At 32.0% G+C, this 19,913-nt stretch overlaps 2 protein-coding genes across 2 annotated transcripts; both read left to right on the top strand.

Moving 5' to 3' along the window:
• The first annotated feature begins 3,284 nt into the window (after positions 1-3,284).
• LOC112519191 (secretory carrier-associated membrane protein 4-like) lies at positions 3,285-7,289 on the top strand. The gene is made up of 6 exons (XM_025127186.1): positions 3,285-3,389; positions 5,071-5,133; positions 6,082-6,115; positions 6,830-6,952; positions 7,041-7,103; positions 7,189-7,289. Exons 1-6 carry the CDS (start codon positions 3,285-3,287, stop codon positions 7,287-7,289), a joined length of 489 nt encoding a protein of 162 aa, XP_024982954.1.
• A 2,134-nt stretch (positions 7,290-9,423) lies between these two features.
• On the top strand, positions 9,424-18,839 carry LOC112519524 (secretory carrier-associated membrane protein 2-like). Its single transcript, XM_025127707.1, has 13 exons — positions 9,424-9,654; positions 11,943-12,008; positions 13,014-13,118; positions 13,716-13,778; positions 13,875-13,908; positions 14,137-14,259; positions 16,338-16,400; positions 16,487-16,580; positions 17,356-17,401; positions 17,480-17,547; positions 17,677-17,725; positions 18,298-18,363; positions 18,628-18,839. Exons 1-13 carry the CDS (start codon positions 9,595-9,597, stop codon positions 18,712-18,714), a joined length of 924 nt encoding a protein of 307 aa, XP_024983475.1. The 5' UTR covers positions 9,424-9,594; the 3' UTR covers positions 18,715-18,839.
• The last annotated feature ends 1,074 nt before the right edge of the window (positions 18,840-19,913 follow it).

Here is a 19,913-nt window from a genome sequence, read left to right on the forward strand (position 1 = left end):
TATATATATATATATATATATATATATATATATATATATATATATATATATATATTGGATCATATAGAAAAGAAAATTTCAGAAATGTGAGAAGTGGTGAAGATACCTTTATATTGTGTGAATGTTACATTATATTTTGTGATGGTGGTGAATATTACGGACTTGCATATGTATCTTCACCATTTTCTGCATGTAAAGGGAGTCACATTCACTAGTCTTCATGCAGTATAAAGATATCTTTACATATATCATGTGAACATTACATTTTTCACATTTCTTACAAAAATGACATTTTCACGGGAACTCATATATATATATATATATATATATATATAATACAAATTAAATGTAATATTTTCAAATGTTGCAACCAATGCAATTCAATGAAATTTAACCCTAACCGTAAATCATCCCTCATTTTAAAGAGTATTTTAGTTCTTAAGTTTTTAAATATGTAATTGTCTCCAACCCCAATCACAACCACTTTATCCCCAATCATTGATTATTCAACTGTTTAGTGCAGATGAAATTGCATTAGCTACAACATTTAACAACGTTGCATTTGATGAGCCTTCTATTATGTATATATGCATAAGTTCATTTATCGTGAAAAGATAATTAAGAGCGAAGGTCAGGGAAAGGTTAGTACGTGGAGCATTTAAAAAAATATAAAACAAAAATTATGTGAATATGCATATGTGAACAAGCGCTACGTATTATTCATATAGGTTTGCAGATACATTTTCAAATGAAAATTTTTCAATAGTTCACATATGAACTTTCTCTTCTTACTTTCATATGATATTTAGCTTTTTTTTTTATTTGAACCTCCAATTATAAATATTTAGTCATAGGGTTGGGTTTCAATGAGAATGAGGGTTGAGGTGAGAAGTATAAGAACAAATCTCTACCTTTGGATGTATACTAGGATGAGATGCACCAGATCAATCCTCGTATCAAGCGTCATTTATGGGTGGGTTTGAGATTAAAAGTGATCAATGTTCCATATCACTTCTTATGCTTATCACATTAACTCTTCTTCTTACATGATCCTTCGCCTATAGTTTATATATTTATATATATCCATAAGTTCATTTAAGAAATGGTAAGTATTTGAAAAGTAGAGAAATGATCCTAGCCTTTCATTTGGTCAAGATTTGCGACATTGACTATGAAACACCAGATAATTTCTCATATGATATGCAAAGATAGAGGGTACTTTCATAACTTTTACAAATAGGCGGCAAAACAAATGCATATGTGAACCCATCTGATTCACATATGAACTATATATGTATATGTGAACCCGCCTGATTCACATATGAACTATATGTGCATATGTAAACCCGCCTGATTCACATATGAACTATATGTTTATATGTGAACCCGTCTAATTCACATATTAACTATTTAATTGATTCACATATGAATCCGTGTGATTCACGTATGAACTAATTAATTGATTTAAATATAAATCCGTGTGATTCACATTATCACATATGAACTAAGTAACTGATTCAAATATGAACTACCGGTTCAAATATACACTTGTTTATCACTTATTTGTAAATGTTATGAAATCATCCCTCTATTTTTTTGTTTGACCAGTCAAAGTCGTAATTCCTCACCAATCTTGACCATATGAAGGACCGAGACCACTTCTTTACATCTCAAATGCTTACCACTCTCAAATGAATCTCTCCCTATATATATATATATATATATATATATATATATATATATATAATGTGTGTATATATATATATATATATATATATATATATATGGAGAGAGAGAGAGAGAGAAAGATAGAAAAGGATGATCAAACAAGAATATGATCAAAATGAACAAGAGAACGCCCAAATCACATATGATTTTGTATTGAAATCACATAAGACTGCGGAAGACGTTCCACAAATGGGTKGGCAACTTGGCCCATTATCTAAGTCGCAGTCCTTGTGATTTTACACATAAGCTTAGTATAAAATCACATGTGATTTGACCATTCTCATGTTCTCTTGTTTGATCATTTTTGTCATTTGAACCCAACTCTCTCTTATATATATGTGTGTGTGTATAAAATAGGGTAAGGGGCATTCAATGGAGAACTTAGTAATTTGTGATAACCGTAAGATTCAATCTCAACCCCACATCAAATGATAAATCAGGAAGTTATTAGTAATGATAATTTTGATTAAAACTTTTTAATGAAAGAACATTTTAGTTATTTTAGAAATCTTATCTCTCCTCTCTCCTTTCTCCCCTCTCCTTTCTTCGCTAAACCTTATTTAAGCAAACACCATGGGAATACAAGATACATAATGTGATATCTAAAAAAACATTGATAATTGTTAATAAAAAAATGCATACAAATGATCCTCATATGATACCCAAGATACATACAACAAGCACATTGTGATACTCGTTGTGTACACATATAGATACCCACTGTGATACCCATTGTATACACATTGATGCTCACTTGATATTCATTGTTTACAACACGTTCACAACACTATATCCATTGTGATACCCATTGTATACACATTGATATCCACTGTGATACTCATTGTTTGTAACGTGTTCACAAAACAAAAATGTTAATTTTGGTAATACAAAATGGGAATATGGAGAGATAGAGAGAGAGTGTGTGTGTGTGTTTTGTTAAATAATTTAGCTAAAAACAAAATGAGAATATCAAATTACTAGTTTACCCTTTTAATTTATTTTAAGAAATAACATTAATTATCTTAAATGATTAACTCATATTGGATTTTATACTTATCATAAACTACCGAGTTCTCATTTAGTTAGTCCTTTAATAGTTAAAGGCTTATGTATGTATAATTTTGGGTACAAAAATTGTGGAGACCTGTTTCATATTTCACGTTGGAATATCACCCAGCGTAGCCGTACTGTTTACTATACCAAGCAAATTGAAGCTTAAAATCCCAGATTGATAAATAATTAGGATGGATTCATAACCCTGTATTCGCACCAATAGATTTTTAATGCGAGAAATGTGTCACAAACTTTTGTATAATATTTCATATAAGAGCATCTTCAGCAACTTCTATAAAATAGAGAAAAACGAAATTTTTGATTCTTTTTTTCTCTAAAAACTTCCTTAAAACTTTATCAAAAATGGAGAAAGCATGAGAGAGAAAATGCAATTTCTAGAAATTAGAGTTTTTATTTATTTTTTGCTAATAATTTACAAGTTATTATATTTATTTTGTATTTTATTAAGAAAAAAATAATTTTGATAACAGAACCATCACAGCATGGGTGGCGTCCCACCCACTTCCAGGCTATCAACTCTTGATCCTGAACCTGCAGTTGCCTACGGCTATGCTGTCGCAAATAACAATTCTCTTGATACGCCTACGGTAATTAAACTTTATTATTTTTATTAAATATGAAATTAATTAAAATAGTTATTTTGACCACATTGAACTCTTAGCTATTTCTCTGTCAAGATAACGAAAATAGCCATAAGCCTGCAATTGGCATGTCCACAATTTGCGGAAGAGTCATAGTGTAAATAAAAAGTTTCTGAACCAGATCTGCAATTGCGGGGACCAAATATGTAAGTTTGAAAAAACACGTTTGGCAACATATTTCTAGAGACCTATAACTAATTTATATATTTGGTTCCTGCAATTATGGACCTGGTTCGGAAAATTCTTTTTTTTTCTACACTTTGACATCTCCGTAAATTGCGGACCTGTCAATTACAAATCTATGGCTAATTGACTATTTTGGCTATTTTTTGAGAGAAATGACTAAGAGGTAAAACTAATCATGAAAAATGGTTATTTTAATTAATTCTCCTGATTACATTGTATTTAAGTAAATTACATATTTGGTCCATGTGGTTTGTAATTTGGTATGGGTTTATCATGTTTATCTTTATTTATTTCATGATAAACCTCCATGTATGCATTTTATTTTGAACTTGGTTACTCCTTCTAACGTCTGTTAGAAATCTTCGTTAACAGATTTAGGGTAAAACACACACACACACATACACACACACACACACATATATATATATATATATACTAGAAGGCTACTCGTGTAATGCAACGAGATAAATTTCGATTTTAATGTCTAGTTTTTATTCTTTGTCTCTATCGATATAATGCAATTTTATGTGGTTTTAAAAAAACGATAATGATTTTATTTTTAAATGAAATATAAATTTCAAATCGGTATTAGTATCAAATTAACTATTTAATAGTTCTTATTTTTTTGTGTATAACTTCTTCAATTCAATTTTTTATTATAATTTAATTTAGATTCAATAACAAAGTAATTTGTTTTTGGTTTATTTTTATTATAAAGATAATAATTAAACATTCTGTTAGATTTCAATAATTATCTTAATTGTATTTTTGCTTTTTTATATTTATAATGGATGTTTATCCTGTATTTGATGTTTATAAGCAGTTAGTTACATGAATTTTAAAATGAAGCTTTAATAAGTTGTACTTATGCAAAATTACTTGTAATATTAAATTTTAAGTAATATGCATCAATAAACAGTGATTCATGCATAAAAAATTATTTTTAAGCCAACTATATATATTTTTATATTATCATGTAAATTAATATATATATATATATATATATGTATGTTTTAAATTTGTGTTGTGTGAATTAATGTAACTTTTTTTGCAATGTAGAATTTATTAATTAAGAATTTGTCATTTTCATTTTAACAAATCTTCATTAAATATGGTTATGTTTTTGAAATTAATTAAAAAAAGTATAAAACCAGACACCACCCTTGTGGTTATGTTTTTGAAATTACGACTTCCTTCATATGGTTTGTCATTCGTTGTTGCTTTTTGTCCTTGAATATAATTTCGTCAGTGGTGTACCATTAAATATGAGTAACCAAATCAGTAATGAATGGTAAATCGTAGGGACGAAAACATCAATAAATTATAAAGTACAAGGACAAAAACCGTAATTTAAAAAATATATGGAAAAAAAACAACAATTTTCAGAAAAATGTAAATCAAATGTTGTATTTAGTTTAATTAATGATTCTTTTGAATTTAGAAACTAAAGAAGAAACAAAAGGAGTTGGAAGCTAAGGAGGCTGAATTGAACAAGAGGGAACAGGTAATTTAAAGCATATTTTTTATTTTTAAAAAAGTCAATCGTGAACTGGATATCGTTGATTTCTAGAGTAAATTATACTTTTGGTTCTTATAGTTATCACTTACTATCAACTCTCGTTTCTCTTTTAAATTAATTATAGTTTTGATCACTGTAGTTGTCACTATGTTTCAATTTTGATCATTCTGATTAACTCACGGTAAAAACCTCCGTTAACTCAGGGGCATTTAGGTCCTTTTTTATATTTTTTAAGTTTTTAATTAATAAATATACATATATATATATACACACATATGTATATATATCTCATATTTCAAAGCAAACCAGATTCACAATCAAAAGTTCAAAACCCAAATAAAAACCCTAAATCAAGAACAAAATCGAACCCAGAGGAGAGGGCAGGAGATGATGAAAATCAGCGATTAGCCCACCTCAATGATGCTGATGACAACGAGGTTCACAGTGTTTTTGTTGTGAATGTTCAGATTTCTTTTTTTACTTTCACAACATCTCGTTGTGAAGTTTTAAGTGTAAGAATATGGTCTTACTTGTCTCATGAAAACAGGTTGGTATCACGTGAATCCAACCCTATACACACACACACACACACATATATATATATATATATATAATAGAATACAATAATATTTTACTTTTTATTTCTTTGATTGAAAATAAAAGGAACAATAAAAAGACCAAAATGTCCTTGAGTTAACGGACTTTTTTTAACATAAGTTAGTGAGATGGACCAAAAGATCTAGTAACATAGTAGCAACCACTATGACCAAATCTGAAGAGACCAGAGAGACCAAAAGTGTAATTTGTGAAAACACTTTGTTTGATTATTTTCAACTAATACATGAAAAGAGACCTCTTTGTTCCAAAAAATTTATATCCATTATTGTATCCGCTATTTAATAATACAGATCTATCATTTTTAATTGAATGCAGATCCTCAGACGAAAAGAAGAAGCACTAGCCAAATGTAAGTGTGTTATTGGAACATCTCCAACAGTTTTACTATAATTTTTTAAAAAATGGAATATCAAGAGACAAAATCTTTTAAAAAATATTGCATCCAACTCAGTAAGCTACTCTATTTTAACAATTATAACATTAAGGGGTTGTTTATTTACCTCTTAATAGTTCTATTAAGAGGCAACCTCTAAACTGTTAAAATGTGAATCTTGTTTAGCAAAAAAAAAGTCTTGCCTCTTAATGGTTTCAAAACCCTCTGAATGATTTTGTATCTTGGATCTTCCTTAATCATAAGAGCCCTAATTTCATTGTATACAATTACCAAACAATTATAATTCATTTTGCACTATATCATGAGAGCCTCATAATCATTATGACCACTTAATCATTCTGCAACACATCATTCAACAATTGTCAAACAACCCATAACTATATTATTAAAATATTCAAATTTAATAAAATATTATTTCTCTTTTCTACATAAAGATTTCTCTACATTGCTTTTGGAGCACAAAACTCTATTAGTCACCGAAATTTCTGTCACGATATAGTTGGTTTTTTGGGTACTAAAAATGAGAAGTTGGAAACTCGAACTGAAGGTTTTTATAAATAAACGAAAAATCCTTTCATACAACTGTTTAGAAAACTAAAACATTAAAGTAATAACTTATGGATTTTGCATATGAAGATTTCATTTTTCTTCTTCTTTTTGTTTGGGTAGCTGGTGCTGTCATTGAAGATAAGAACTGGCCTCCATTTTATCCCATTGTTCGTCATGATATTGCTGGCGATATACCAATCCGCCTTCAACGAATACAGTATATTGCATACGCAACATTAATAGGTAAGCTAATAGCTTGATTTTTTTTTTTTGTTATAACAACACTTTGATAGAACAAGGAATCGGTATGATTGTATTACTGTTATTACAGGAGTGCCAGTTTCGCTTTTTTGGAATCTTTTAACGACTGTAGCAATATTCACAAGTGTAAAAGGTTTGCTTTTGATATCAGTAGTCATCTAAATATGATTTTGTATTGTCCTCCTCAACAAATTTTCTATCTTGATCATTTGTTCCAGCCGACGGCATTGCATTCTTCTTCTCTGCCGTCTACTTCTTGTTAGGACCCCCTGGAGCCTTTTACTTTTGGTATCGTCCACTCTATCGTGCGTTTAGGTAAGCACGTTTTCACCATAAGTATTTTTTTTTGATACATCTATACTATATTATAAAGCATCTGACAAAAACTCTTAAAAATCATTTTTTATGCATGAAGTACTGTTTATTGATGCATATTACTTAAAATTCAAATTTACAAGTAAATTGTGCGTAAGTACAACTTATTAAAGCTTCATGTTTGAATTCGTGTAACTAACTGCAGATAAACATAATTGAATAGAGAATAAATATCTCATTTTAAATATAAAAATCTAAAAAAATTAGGATAATCATTGACTTCTAACAAAATACTCGATCATTATTTTTATAAAAGATTATATTATTAAATCAAAATAAAATTTTGAATTAAAGAAATACACACATAAAAAAAAAAGAAATTTTAAATAGTTAGTTTGGTACTAAAATTAATTATTTTTTCAATTTTTTATGATATCTTTATATTTATATTTTATTCAAAAATAAAAATATTATTATTTTTTTCTCAAAACCACATAAAACAAACATCGATTGAGACAAAAAAAAAAAGAAATAAAATGAGACATTAAAATCGAGATGTATCTCGCTACATTGTGCGGGTACCCTTCTAGTTATAATAAACCATACGATTTACCAATATCCATTGGAAAATCAACTCATTGTCATCGATGGACTAAGGCCTCCCGTTAAGCCTTACAACAATGGAAACTTTCCACCCACTGACGGATTGTGGTGTAAAGACAAGCAGTTCAATACCAAATGTCTCATCCATGTTTTGATGTATGTTTCTCCAAATAAGTTTGAAGTTTTCTCGTATACAGGACTGATAACGGTACAAGTTTCGGCTGTTTTTTCTTCAACTATGCTGTGAGTATCTTGCATCTCTTCAACTTCATATTTTCACCATAACTTGTGAGTCGTAACTCAATTTTAGCTTGTGCCAACAGTATCACATTGTGTTCTTTAGCTTCGCCGCAGTTGGTCCTCGCATATTATTCGCTGGATTACACTTTGCGTGCGTTCCTCGTTCCATTTAACAACTTCATCTATTTTATTCCTTCTCTCTTTTGGCAAAAAGAAAATTAACTTAATATTTCTTGTTACAGAGGGATCTTGAATGCAATGAAACTCATCGGCCCCCATCCTGCAGTCGGGGTAAACTTGGAATTTTACTACTGTTCTCAATCCTTGACCTTTTTGTCTTTGTAGAAGAGCACTTAAATGGTTTTATTTTGTAGATTATGAGCTTCATCGGATTTGGATTCTTTGCGACTGAGGTAATTCTAAGCATATGGGTTATACAACAAGTCTACCGACAGTTTCGAGGAAGTGGTAACTCAATTTCAGTATCACTAGCACTTTGAGCCAAGAAAATATTCGAGTACCGGCTTTCATACCAGACATGACTTAGCAGCAAAAACAAGAATTGATCGATGTCCGTTTGATGCTCTATTGATTGCTTATTTTTTTTCTTTAAAACAGTATTATTATATTTCTATTTACAAAAACTTATTTTATAATTTTTTTTATGACTATTCATTACATATGTAAAAAAGACATATTTTGTCAATGGTTTATTTGTCCGAATTTGAAGAAACATATCATTATAATCGATAATCGTCAAACATCTATCTTATTACTTAAATATTTTACATGATCGATACAAAATCCTATTCTTATAAGGTATCATACTTCTATCTGTCTCGAATGTGTTCCATTAATTTCTTAAAATAACAACATTTATCAGTTATATTTGAGTAAAAAATAATTTGCTTCCGGAAGAAACCAAAGAATTTCTTGGGAATCCTACAAGATCCATTCGTTCTTTTTTCTCTGACAAATGGTCAGAACTTCATCTGAGTTTGAATCCTACTAAGAGGTCCAGATCAAAAATTGTTGAAGAAACAATAAGATATTTCTTCTCTCAGGCGATCAGAAAATACAAAAATGGTTAATCTATTAAAAGTAATGAATGGTCCAGATCCCTACTTACGCTTCTAGCAGGATCTTTCGCGATCGGTACTTTGTTTTCCTAATGTTTTTGCTTTTTAAAAAAAAATATAAAAAAGAAATAGAAAAAGATTTAAAATAGAAAAAAATTATAAAACAAAGAAAATGAAGAAACAAAGAAGTTTGTATGCCAACAAGAAGTCGTCCATTTCAAAGTTGTTGCCTTTCTACTGTCCCCTCTGTCTTCTTTCATTCACATTCTTAAACAAGCCTCCCAAATCCTAAATCTCTCCCTCATTCTTCAACCCATTAATCTTAACCCACAATTTCAAAGATCCCCCCTTTTGGTTCTTGATCGACTTCTCTTCAAATTGGCGTTGATGGCTGGTCGTTTTGATCCTAATCCGTTTGACGAAGGAGATGAAGTTAATCCCTTTGCTGTAAGTTATAAATTTCTTCGAATTAACTTGTTGGGTATCATGTAATGCTTGGTTACTGTGGTTTATTCGAGTGTGTTAGATTATTTGAAGTTCATACTGTTTATGCTTCAGGCTAGGGTTTGTTTCGTCATTTCGTTTGCTTGATTATTTTGTCAATTTTGCTTCGAGATTAACTTGGTTTGTGATTGAATAAGTTTGATTTCGTTTTTAGTTGTTTCGTTGATTTCAATTGCTGGATCTAAGTTTATTTTTCATCTGCAACTGCTTGCTTCGTTTCTACATACACGGTATATATACACACACTGGATACAAATATACATTTTATCTTTAAATGCCTGTTTATACGCATAACTATATATATATATCTATCTATCAAACGAGAACCCCTGTGATTTACGAGAACGTGAGAACAACCTAATAACCTCAAAATAAGGGAGAACACTTCATTTTACGTGAACTCTATGACACCTTTTTAGTATACCCAATCACATGTGAAACTGAATCAGAAACACTAGCCTTTGGGGTAGTAAAAATGAAGGTGTTCTCGTTGGAACTTCCACCTATTACATGTTGTAATCGTAATGTTCGGTGCTTAGGATTGATTTGTGAAGTTCATGGACTGTTAGATGCATATGTTAATTTTGGGCATCATAGAGATTTTAATAGTAATGCGGCCTTTGTTCATCCGATTAGCGAAAGTGCTGATGGCTATCATTTTACATAAAATTAAAAAGGGGAAACATAATATCATTACAAGAAATTTGCCTCAAAATAATGGGTCTATGTATTGCAACACTTTTTCGTTTTAGGCGGTCCCAAAAGAAATGCAGTGTTTCCTTTCCTTTCTTAGAAAGATTTCAATATTAGTTTTGACATTGAATTTGGTCCAAGTTCTGTTAATTTTGTCTTATTAAAGGGCATTTTAGAAGTTTAATTGTTATCAAAAGACTTCCATTAAACCACATCCCAAGTGTTGCATTTTTTTGAGGGCGAGGGAAATATGTATTGTTCCTGCATAGATGAAGTAATTGAAATTATTTGTCACACTTTTCACAAGCCGAGGGTCTTCATGGAAACAATCTGTGTGCTCTTTGGCAAGGTTTTAAAAAGCGGAATCAGGACTCGAGGCGTTTTCCTTCCACGCCTTGAGGCGTAGGCGTGGAGGCGTAAAACAAATAAAATTCATAAATATTAATAGTAAGCAAAACATAATTCCATACCAAACTTTAGACGTCACAAATTCATAAAATACTAGTTAATAAGTCTAAAAACATATCAACCTACAACTTATAGTTCCCCCTAGCATGATCAAGTTGAATAGATCCACAATCATATCCATTATCATTATCATTTTCATCTCCCAAATCCACGGAAAACTGAAAAATAATATAGAAAGCAGAAAACAGAAAATAAAAATAATACATAAAACAGAAAAACAGAAAATATACAAAAATACATACATAACACATTATATATATAGAAAATACATTATACATGATATAGAACATATATACTTGACTGAAATATCTATAATATAGTATAATACATTATACATAAACTAAAAATATGGACACAAACTAAAAAGAACTTACTTTTCGGGTTGGCCTTTGAGATGAATATCTTCTTGAGAGAGGAAAAAGTAAGAAATGCAGAAGAAAAAAATGGGGTTTGGAGAGGGTATTCTCGGTGAAGAAGAAAGGAGGAGAAGACAAAAGTAGGATTCGGAAATGGAAAGGTAACAATTGTTTTTGATTGATAAGATAAAAGTACATCCTATAACAGGCTTCTTTGTACTTCTAAATTATAAAAGTACATTTGAGTGTTTGAATTTACTTAAAAAAAATCAATCAAGGCAGCAGCAAACTGAGGCGTGCGCCTCAAAAACGCCTCACGCCTCAACGCCTCAAGGCACCGCCTCACCAGTTGAGGCTTAAGCCTCGTCCAGGAACCATGAGACGCCGCCTCATGAGCAGTTTTGGACCGCCTCGCCTCGAGGCGTACGCATCAAATGATATTGAAAACCATGCTCTTTGGATAGAGGTGGGCTCCGCATATATCTTACCCTCCCCACACCCACCTCCAGGTGGGATATGCTGGTTCGTTTGGTTTGATTTTACATGTCGCTAGAGTTTGGTTTTCGCTTGAGCTTCCCTCGATGGAAGGCATAATCGTACATGGTTATCGTTTATCTTTGTTGACCTGTGTGATGTGTCGGTCCATTTAGTTTTCTATGCGTGCGATTGTTGGTTTTGCCCTGCTCAACATTTCTATTGTTTCCATATAATCAGGATAATGGAGCTGGGGGGAAAGGAGCTGGAAAGACAAACTTTGGTGGAGGCCCCTTCTACACGACAGTAAGTCTATTGCCTCCTCATTGTCCGTATAAAAAGTTCAAAACTCAACGGCACTTCTGATACCACGTCATGAATTTTATTTTATTTTGACATTGCTGTGGTGTCATGCTTAATTGCTAGTTGTTATATACCCTCCCTGTCCCAACATTAATGTCAACATTGAAAAACATACAGTTTAAGAAATATGCAACTCTTACACTTGTTAATTAACTGAAAGACAAATTTACCCTCAATGATAGAGGCAAACACACACACACACATACACACACTCTCTCTCTCTCTGTTCATCTCAACAACCCTTAAATGTTCATGTAGGATAAAATTGGAATTTTAGTAAATTACAACTATCTATTTTAAGTGGACACTTATTTTTGGAGAAACTTAAATAGAAATGTGGATTTAATTTGGGTCTCTGGTAGTATGTGAGTTGGGTTTATATGCAATTATTTGTTCTTCATCCTGGTTATAGGTTAGAGGCTCCTTGCTAACAACATTTGTGTGCATTTTCAACCGGTTAAACAAACAATTTGATAATTCTGCAGTCTTGAATCGACTCAAAAAGCTGTATAAATGCAAAGCTCATATGAGTTACTTGGGTATGATTTCAGTGTACGTACTCATTATCTTTTTTCTTAATTTTCTCGTTCTATATTCACCATGTGCTAGTTTTTTTCCAATCTACCTGTTTGCTCATGCTCTTGCACAAGCCGGGTGTCTTCGCGGTAACAACCGTTCTACTCTTTTGGATACATGTCAGGTTTGCGTACACCTCACCGCCCAGACCCTACTTTCGAGTGAGATTTACTGGGCCAGTTTGGTCTGGTTTATATGAGTTGCTTTGCATTTGGCTTAGTTTCCATTTGGATATATCATGTATACGTATTGGTTCTAGGCTTTCCTTGTGTCGTCTTCACCAAAAATCATCATAAATTTGTACGTGTATTTCCTTTGTTTTGAGTTCTATTTGGATTTTCCTATATACTTATGTGTTATTGTGTTTTGCAGAGTGTTCCTTCAGCTGCAAACTCTAGGCTTTCACCTCTTCCCCATGAACCTGCAGATTTCTATGATCGGAGTGCCCCAGTTGACATTCCTCTCGATTCCGCTGCGGTAAGTTCAACTGTTAGATTTTTATGAGTTCATTGGTGGATGCTGAGTCTGCTTTGGATTGTACCTTGACCAAAATCTTGTTAGAAACAATTATACGACTGGATGCTAATTTTTTCTATATCATCTTTTTCGGAATATAATATGTTTGGCACCCAGGATATATAGGGACAGGGCAGAACATTAACTTTTTTCATATTTGGCACGACATTAGACTGGGACAGAACGGGACTAAGTGGGACAAATACGCATCTCTTTTGTCCCACCAAAATAGGTGGAACAAAAATTAGGGAGGGAGACAAGATTGGTAAATTACTAAACTACCCATGTCAAATTGAGAACGTAAAATCTTCCGCCTACCACACTCTTGCCTCTATTCAATTCTGTTCGCGTACTAGACACACCGTAAAAGGGGCCACACTCTATTGCTATGACATGCTATTGAATTCACAATATATAATAAGAATCCTAGAAATGATCTTGGATGCAGGCAAATTGTCAAGTCACACATACTTCAATCGTTCTATTAGTTCCTGAAATTTATATTACTGTGTATATGTGATTGTTGATCCTAACATACCCTTTACTAACTTCTTTAAGGATCTGAAGAAGAAAGAGAGAGAACTGCAAGCTAGGGAAGCTGATTTGAGGAAGAGAGAAGATGTACTTATCTTCTTTACTTTTATTTTATTACAAGTAATTACTTCTGCTTATTGATGAACAAAAAAAGCGTGTAATACTTTAATCCATGCTTTGCAGATAGTAAAACGCAAAGAAGAGGCAGCAGCACGAGGTACCATATGCTCATTATATCTTTGTTACATTAATACTCCTTTTGTTCTCTATTAGTTGTTCTTGATTGGGCATATTTACTAAGAAATAACCAATCGAAATACTATAATTCTCATTTTCAATCTTACCCTCAAACAGAAAACTAACAGTGTTGACATTTTCAACATGTAGATTTTTTGTTTTTAAATTAATGGTAGAATAACCAACTGATCCCCCTTTTTCGTTTCAGCTGGTATTGTTCTTGAGGAGAAGAATTGGCCGCCATTTTTCCCCATTATTCATCATGATATTGCAAACGAGATACCAATCCACCTACAGAAATTGCAGTATGTTGCATTCACGACGTACTTGGGTATGTGTTTATTTTCTTATTCTACATGGATGATTCACATATGCATGTATCTTTGACATGCTTATTCCTTGGTTTTATGAACACTACTAAACCAGATTAAGAAGCTGCATACACGTTTTGATTTGCTTCTAAGCAGAGTATTAAGCATCGTGCAGTCTTAAGCAACAATTAAGGGGATGAAGCACCTTTTAGAGCCATGTTTGGCAACCATAAGCTAGCTTATTTTTTGAGCTTATCGAGAAATCCCCGTTGGCTTAGCATAAGTTAACTTTTTGAAAAGCTACTTCAACTCTTCAAGTAGCGTATCGATAAGCTTCAGGGGCTTTTTCCACTTTTTTCTAATTATGCCCCTAATATGTTTCCAATTAATTTTTCAACATGTCCTTTATGTCAATTTTACATTCTCCTCTAGCTTATTAGCTAGTTTTTACTAAACATAACTAGTTTATCAGCTAGCTTAACCCCAACAACTAGTTTTTTAGCCAAAAACTAGCTTTTCATATCAGCTAGTTTGCCAAACTTAGCCTACATGGGTTAATTGGGTTATATGCGGTAAGGAAAAAGGTAAAACAACTTACATGCTTAGAGCATCTCCAACAGGTTCTCCAGAATTTCTCCAAAATGGACACTCAAAATTCAAAATCTTTAAAAATAAATTACATCAAGGCCAACGGCTTCTCCATTTTGCAGATTACTACATTAATTACATTATTAAAATATTCGTATACTTGATAAAATATTCTCTCTCATAAACATTTAATTTCAAAGTTTCTCATTGGTGGGAATACAATAAAAAATATTTGTCTCTCATGGTAATCATGTTTGGGGAGTGCTCCAAATTTGGAGAGTTTCACACTCTCTCTACTATCTCTATTTTCTCTTGAGAATCTGTTGGAGCAAATTTTTTGCTGAAAGTCTCCATTTTAGGGAATCTGTTAGAGATACTCTTAGTCCCAAATCCAGGACAAAATTCTATCCGCCAAACAGTCTAATTAGTATTCATCAATGGAGTTGGGATCCCCAGAGTATTCTGTATGCTATACAAGACAAAATTTAAATCCGTTCTAATATATTAGAGGTGATATATATCAGACTGTTGATCATTATAAAGTGGCAGTTGGAACAATAGTATCAGTGGATCCCTACAACCTTTAGGTGTGAGTTGTAGCCTCTTTAGAGACTTTAGTATATCATTTTCTTTTGACCGTTCTACAAAAGTACCAATACCTTTTAACTTTAGTACGTTTGTGTAACTTAAACAATTTTTTTTAATTGTGCATATATACACATTGTCATATATATATATACACACACACACACATATACTAGAAGGGTATCCACGCAATGCAGCGAGATACATCTTGATTTTAATGTTTCGTTTTAGTATTTGTCTCCATTGATGTTATAATACAATTTTATGTGGTTTTGAGAAAACAATAATGTTTTTATTCTTGAATAAAATAATAAATTTGAATATTTCATAAATTTTGAAAAAAAATATATCGATATTAGTATCAAATTAACTATTTAAAAGTTCTCGTTTTTTTGTGTAATTTCTTTAGTTCAATTTTTTATTATACTTTAATTTAAGTTTAATAACGAAGTAATTTATTTTTGGTTTAATAAAATAATTTTTATAAAGATAATAATTAAGTATTCTGTTGGAACTCAATGATTTTTCTAATTATATTTTAGTTTTTTTATGTTTAAAAAAAGATGTTTATCCTGTATTTAATTATGTTTATCTGCAGTTAATTACACGAATTCAAACATAGAGCTTTAGTAAGTTGTACTTTCGTATAATCTACTTGTGATCTTGAATATATGCATCAATAAACAGTACTTTATGCATAAAAATTGGTTTTAAGAGTTTTTGTCAAATACTTTATAATATAGTATAGATATATGTAACAATTAGACTGCTTAACCATCTGTGTGCTAGGTCTATTGGCTGCTTAATTTTTGGTAACGTTTTTTGAAATTCTTGATGCCAAGACTTTGCCATGCAACTTGAATTTTGAAAAATATAAGCGATGCATATAATCGTCTCTTATAATATATACTTTTATGCCGAGCAGGATTAGTTCTTTGCCTTCTTTGGAATATTATAGCCACAACAACAGCATGGATTAAAGGAGAAGGTTTGTAGCTTTTCTTCTAGCCTTTAGTCTCTCTTCTGAATCTGTTGTCGGAGAATTATTGTAATGAATTATTTTTTGTGCTACAGACCCAAAGATCTGGTTTCTTGCTCTTATCTACTTCATATCTGGGGTCCCACTTGCCTATGTGTTGTGGTACCGGCCACTTTATCGTGCTTTTAGGTAAGTTCTTCGGCTCTCAAATGTTGGGCTTAGTATATTTATAGGGAAAATTGCATACAATGCAACATAGTTTGGTGTATATGTTTGAGAGATCACATCTGAGATACCAAAATAACGGTTCTGAGAGTACGTTACACAAAATAAAAATCGGACCCAAGTACGTTACATTTTCTTGCAACTTACCCTTGTATATATGACCATGAAACATGTCTGAGTGCCTGTGGTTGTGGGGTAGCTTCTTCTGGTATTAGAAAAGGCCTCATGAAAGGAACTCTTGAATTGAAAATGTTGGATTTTGACTTAATGAGTGTTGGTACCAATCGTAAACAACCCCTGCTAAAAATTTCCGAGGCACCAGATTCAATAGTTTTCTTGTGTTTATCTCTTTGCGATCTGTGTTTTAATTTCCAAGACACATAGATGTGTGTTTGAACAATTGGTATGTGTATATGTTTATATACATGTATGTGGATGCACATGTATATATGTGTTTATGCATGCATGAAGGTGTGTAAATGTTCTTCCCAAAAAACTGTATTTGTGTATATGGTATGTATACATATGGGGATGTCTTCCTTCAATGTATTCGTACTACAATAGAATAAAGTCCTAGCATTGCCTCTTGGAATCTTCACGGAGTCAGCAACTTTACTCTTTGTTGTAGAGGCCAAGTCTGCGTACATCATACCCCCTGACCCCACCTTAGGTGGGATATACAGGGCTCATTTTGTTTGTTTTGGTTTTATATCTAACAAAGTACCTTGTCTTTAATCAGGAGTGAAAGTGCATTCAAGTTCAGTTGGTTTTTCCTATTTTACTTGGTAAGCTGTGTCATCATCGTTATGGTCTTGGATTTACCGTCACCTTCTCATCATCTTTTTCGTATTCTTTGTCATCAGGTTCACATAGCCTTCGTCATCTTTGCCGCAGTTGCTCCTCCGGTTGTCTTCAAAGGGAAGTCTCTTGCGTAAGCTCCCTCTATCCCCACTAAAATCTTCCCTACTTTACAAATTACAGATCTTTCGCACCTTTGATTTGTCTACACATTTATTTTATCTGCATTTGATGTTTCACTTATGGTTCCCCTTAAAAACAGAGGTATCCTACCGGCCGTTGATCTTGTAGGCGATCATGCTTTGGTTGGGGTAAGTTTTTTTTCTTGATGGGAAGTGTTTGATTGTCCCATGTACTATTATTTTCAAGTCGGGTATCTTTGGTACTCGTTAAAATATGTGACACCCTTTCCAATTCTCTCTAAAAGAACCCTTCAAAGAGTTGAGGAAGTTCCTATATACTCCCTCCATACCAGAATAAGTGTCCACATTTCTGTTTTAGTTTCAAAGGTAAGTGCCTACTTTCCGCTTCTACCCTTGATTATGAGAATGGAAACGTCATTACTCCCTTTATTATTAAGAGTAAAACTGCCATTTAGTTGATTAAAAAGCGTAACAATTATGCATTTCTAAAACTGCATGCTTTTTCATTGTGGACATTTTTTTTGGGATCGAGGGAGTATATTTATAGTATATACATGCTTGATGGTGTGTCGAGAGTGTATCGAGTCTCTAGGTGGTGCTTTTGATATCATGTTAGAATATGTGGAACCTCTTTGAATTCTCTCTAAAATGTCGTTATAGAGAAGGGGGAGTTTTTACATATATACAGGTTTAGTGGTTTATATCTAGCCAATAGCACTAATCACATCCATTTTATTTAGATCTTCTACTTCGTTGGATTCGGCTTGTTCTGTCTAGAATCGTTGCTCAGCATCTGGGTTATTCAGGTTCGCTTTCTCATCACTTTTTTCCATCTTAACCTCGGATTTTTTTGCAAGCCGTGCGTCTATGGGACTCCTCCCCAAATGTCACCGGTTCGAGTCCCTCCAAAGCCATTGGAGATTTTCCTGGCTGTTCTCCAGGTCCCCATGGGATTAGTCGAGCTGCATGCAAACTCACAAACTCACGGTTAACAGAAAAGAAAAGAAATACAACATCCGGAAACAGAAAACCGGTTCGAAACTTGATGTTATACATCTCTTATCTTGCAGCAAGTATACATGTATTTCCGAGGAAGTGGGCATGCTGCCGAGATGAAACGTGAAGTCGCCAGAAGCGCTGTACGAGCAGCAATATGAGCGTATCATTATAGTTTTACTTGCCCGAATACTTTTTTCAGTTTTTTTTCCGGTTTTTTGCCGATGTGAAAGATTTGGTTTTTTTCGAAAGTATAGAAGGATGGTGGTGGTTGTCTTCGTAAATCTGTTATTTGTTCACTTGGGATGGCGATTCTTGTTTATCGGCTTTCAGCATATGGCTTTTGTCACAGGCGGATTCAGAAATTTCTTTTTCAAACCCTGACACCATTTTACCATAAGAATAAATAGGTGTAGAAGTTTTTAATGAACTTAGGGGTTAGTTTGTTCTTAATAGTTTTATTAATAGGCATATTCTGAATCGTTAAAGGGTGAATCTTGTTTGGTAAAATAAAGTTTGTTTTCTAATGGTTCTAAAACCCTCTGAATGATTTTGTATTTTGGGTCAACGAAGACCTTTAGGGTGCGTTTGGTGTCCAGACATGATAGGATCGGAGAAAACAAGACAGGATAAAATAACTGTTCAGCGTTTGGTAATATAGAATTAGACAGAATAGAACAAGTAAAAGGACCAATTCATCCCTAATGGGTTGTTTATATATATATTGATTCATTTATGTAAGGGTTAAATGCATGAAATAACAACCTACTTTCATAATTTTTTTTATTATAACATTCTATTTTTGTTTTTCTTTATTACAACGATATACTTTCAAATTATTTTTTATTAAGACATCACACTTTAAAAAATTTACCCATTATAGCAATGAGTAACCTGTTACCTTTTAAACCGGTTAACCCATCGACTTGTTTTGCTTGTGTGACTTTAATGAGGTTTAATGAGGTGATGTTGATGACTTAATTAAAATAAAAATAAAAATCTATTTCAAATTATTATTAGTGATTTTCATTTTTTATTGCTATGATATTTAAAAAAAACATTTAATTTTTTTTATTAAGTTGTATGCAAATTAAATATTTTAGAGTAAAATATTTCTTAAATAAATATGATACATTATTTTCAAGATATATTTTGTTTGTAAAAATGTAACACTTCTTATTTTATGTTGTTAAAAAAAATATATCTTTTAAAGTTCTCTATAAAATGTTAACGAAATAAATTGTGTTTTACAATTTTTTAATGTTGTTATATTAATAAATAGTTCAAAAAAATCTAATTAATTTAATATATTTATACGTCAAGTAAAAGTTTTTGAATAAATATAATATATTTTTTAAAA

Source organism: Cynara cardunculus (assembly GCF_001531365.2).
Source record: "Cynara cardunculus var. scolymus isolate 2C chromosome LG 10, CcrdV1, whole genome shotgun sequence".
In the NCBI taxonomy this organism is placed as follows: domain Eukaryota; kingdom Viridiplantae; phylum Streptophyta; class Magnoliopsida; order Asterales; family Asteraceae; genus Cynara; species Cynara cardunculus.

Coding starts and splice junctions, on each gene's coding strand:
- LOC112519191 (XM_025127186.1), top strand. CDS start 3,285: ATGGGTGGCGTCCCACCCACTTCCAGGCTATCAACTCTTGATCCTGAA. Junction 6,953..7,040: donor TGCATACGCAACATTAATAG/GTAAGCTAATAG, acceptor CTGTTATTACAG/GAGTGCCAGTTTCGCTTTTT. Junction 7,104..7,188: donor AATATTCACAAGTGTAAAAG/GTTTGCTTTTGA, acceptor CATTTGTTCCAG/CCGACGGCATTGCATTCTTC.
- LOC112519524 (XM_025127707.1), top strand. CDS start 9,595: ATGGCTGGTCGTTTTGATCCTAATCCGTTTGACGAAGGAGATGAAGTT. Junction 12,009..13,013: donor GAGGCCCCTTCTACACGACA/GTAAGTCTATTG, acceptor TGTGTTTTGCAG/AGTGTTCCTTCAGCTGCAAA. Junction 17,726..18,297: donor GCGATCATGCTTTGGTTGGG/GTAAGTTTTTTT, acceptor CATTTTATTTAG/ATCTTCTACTTCGTTGGATT.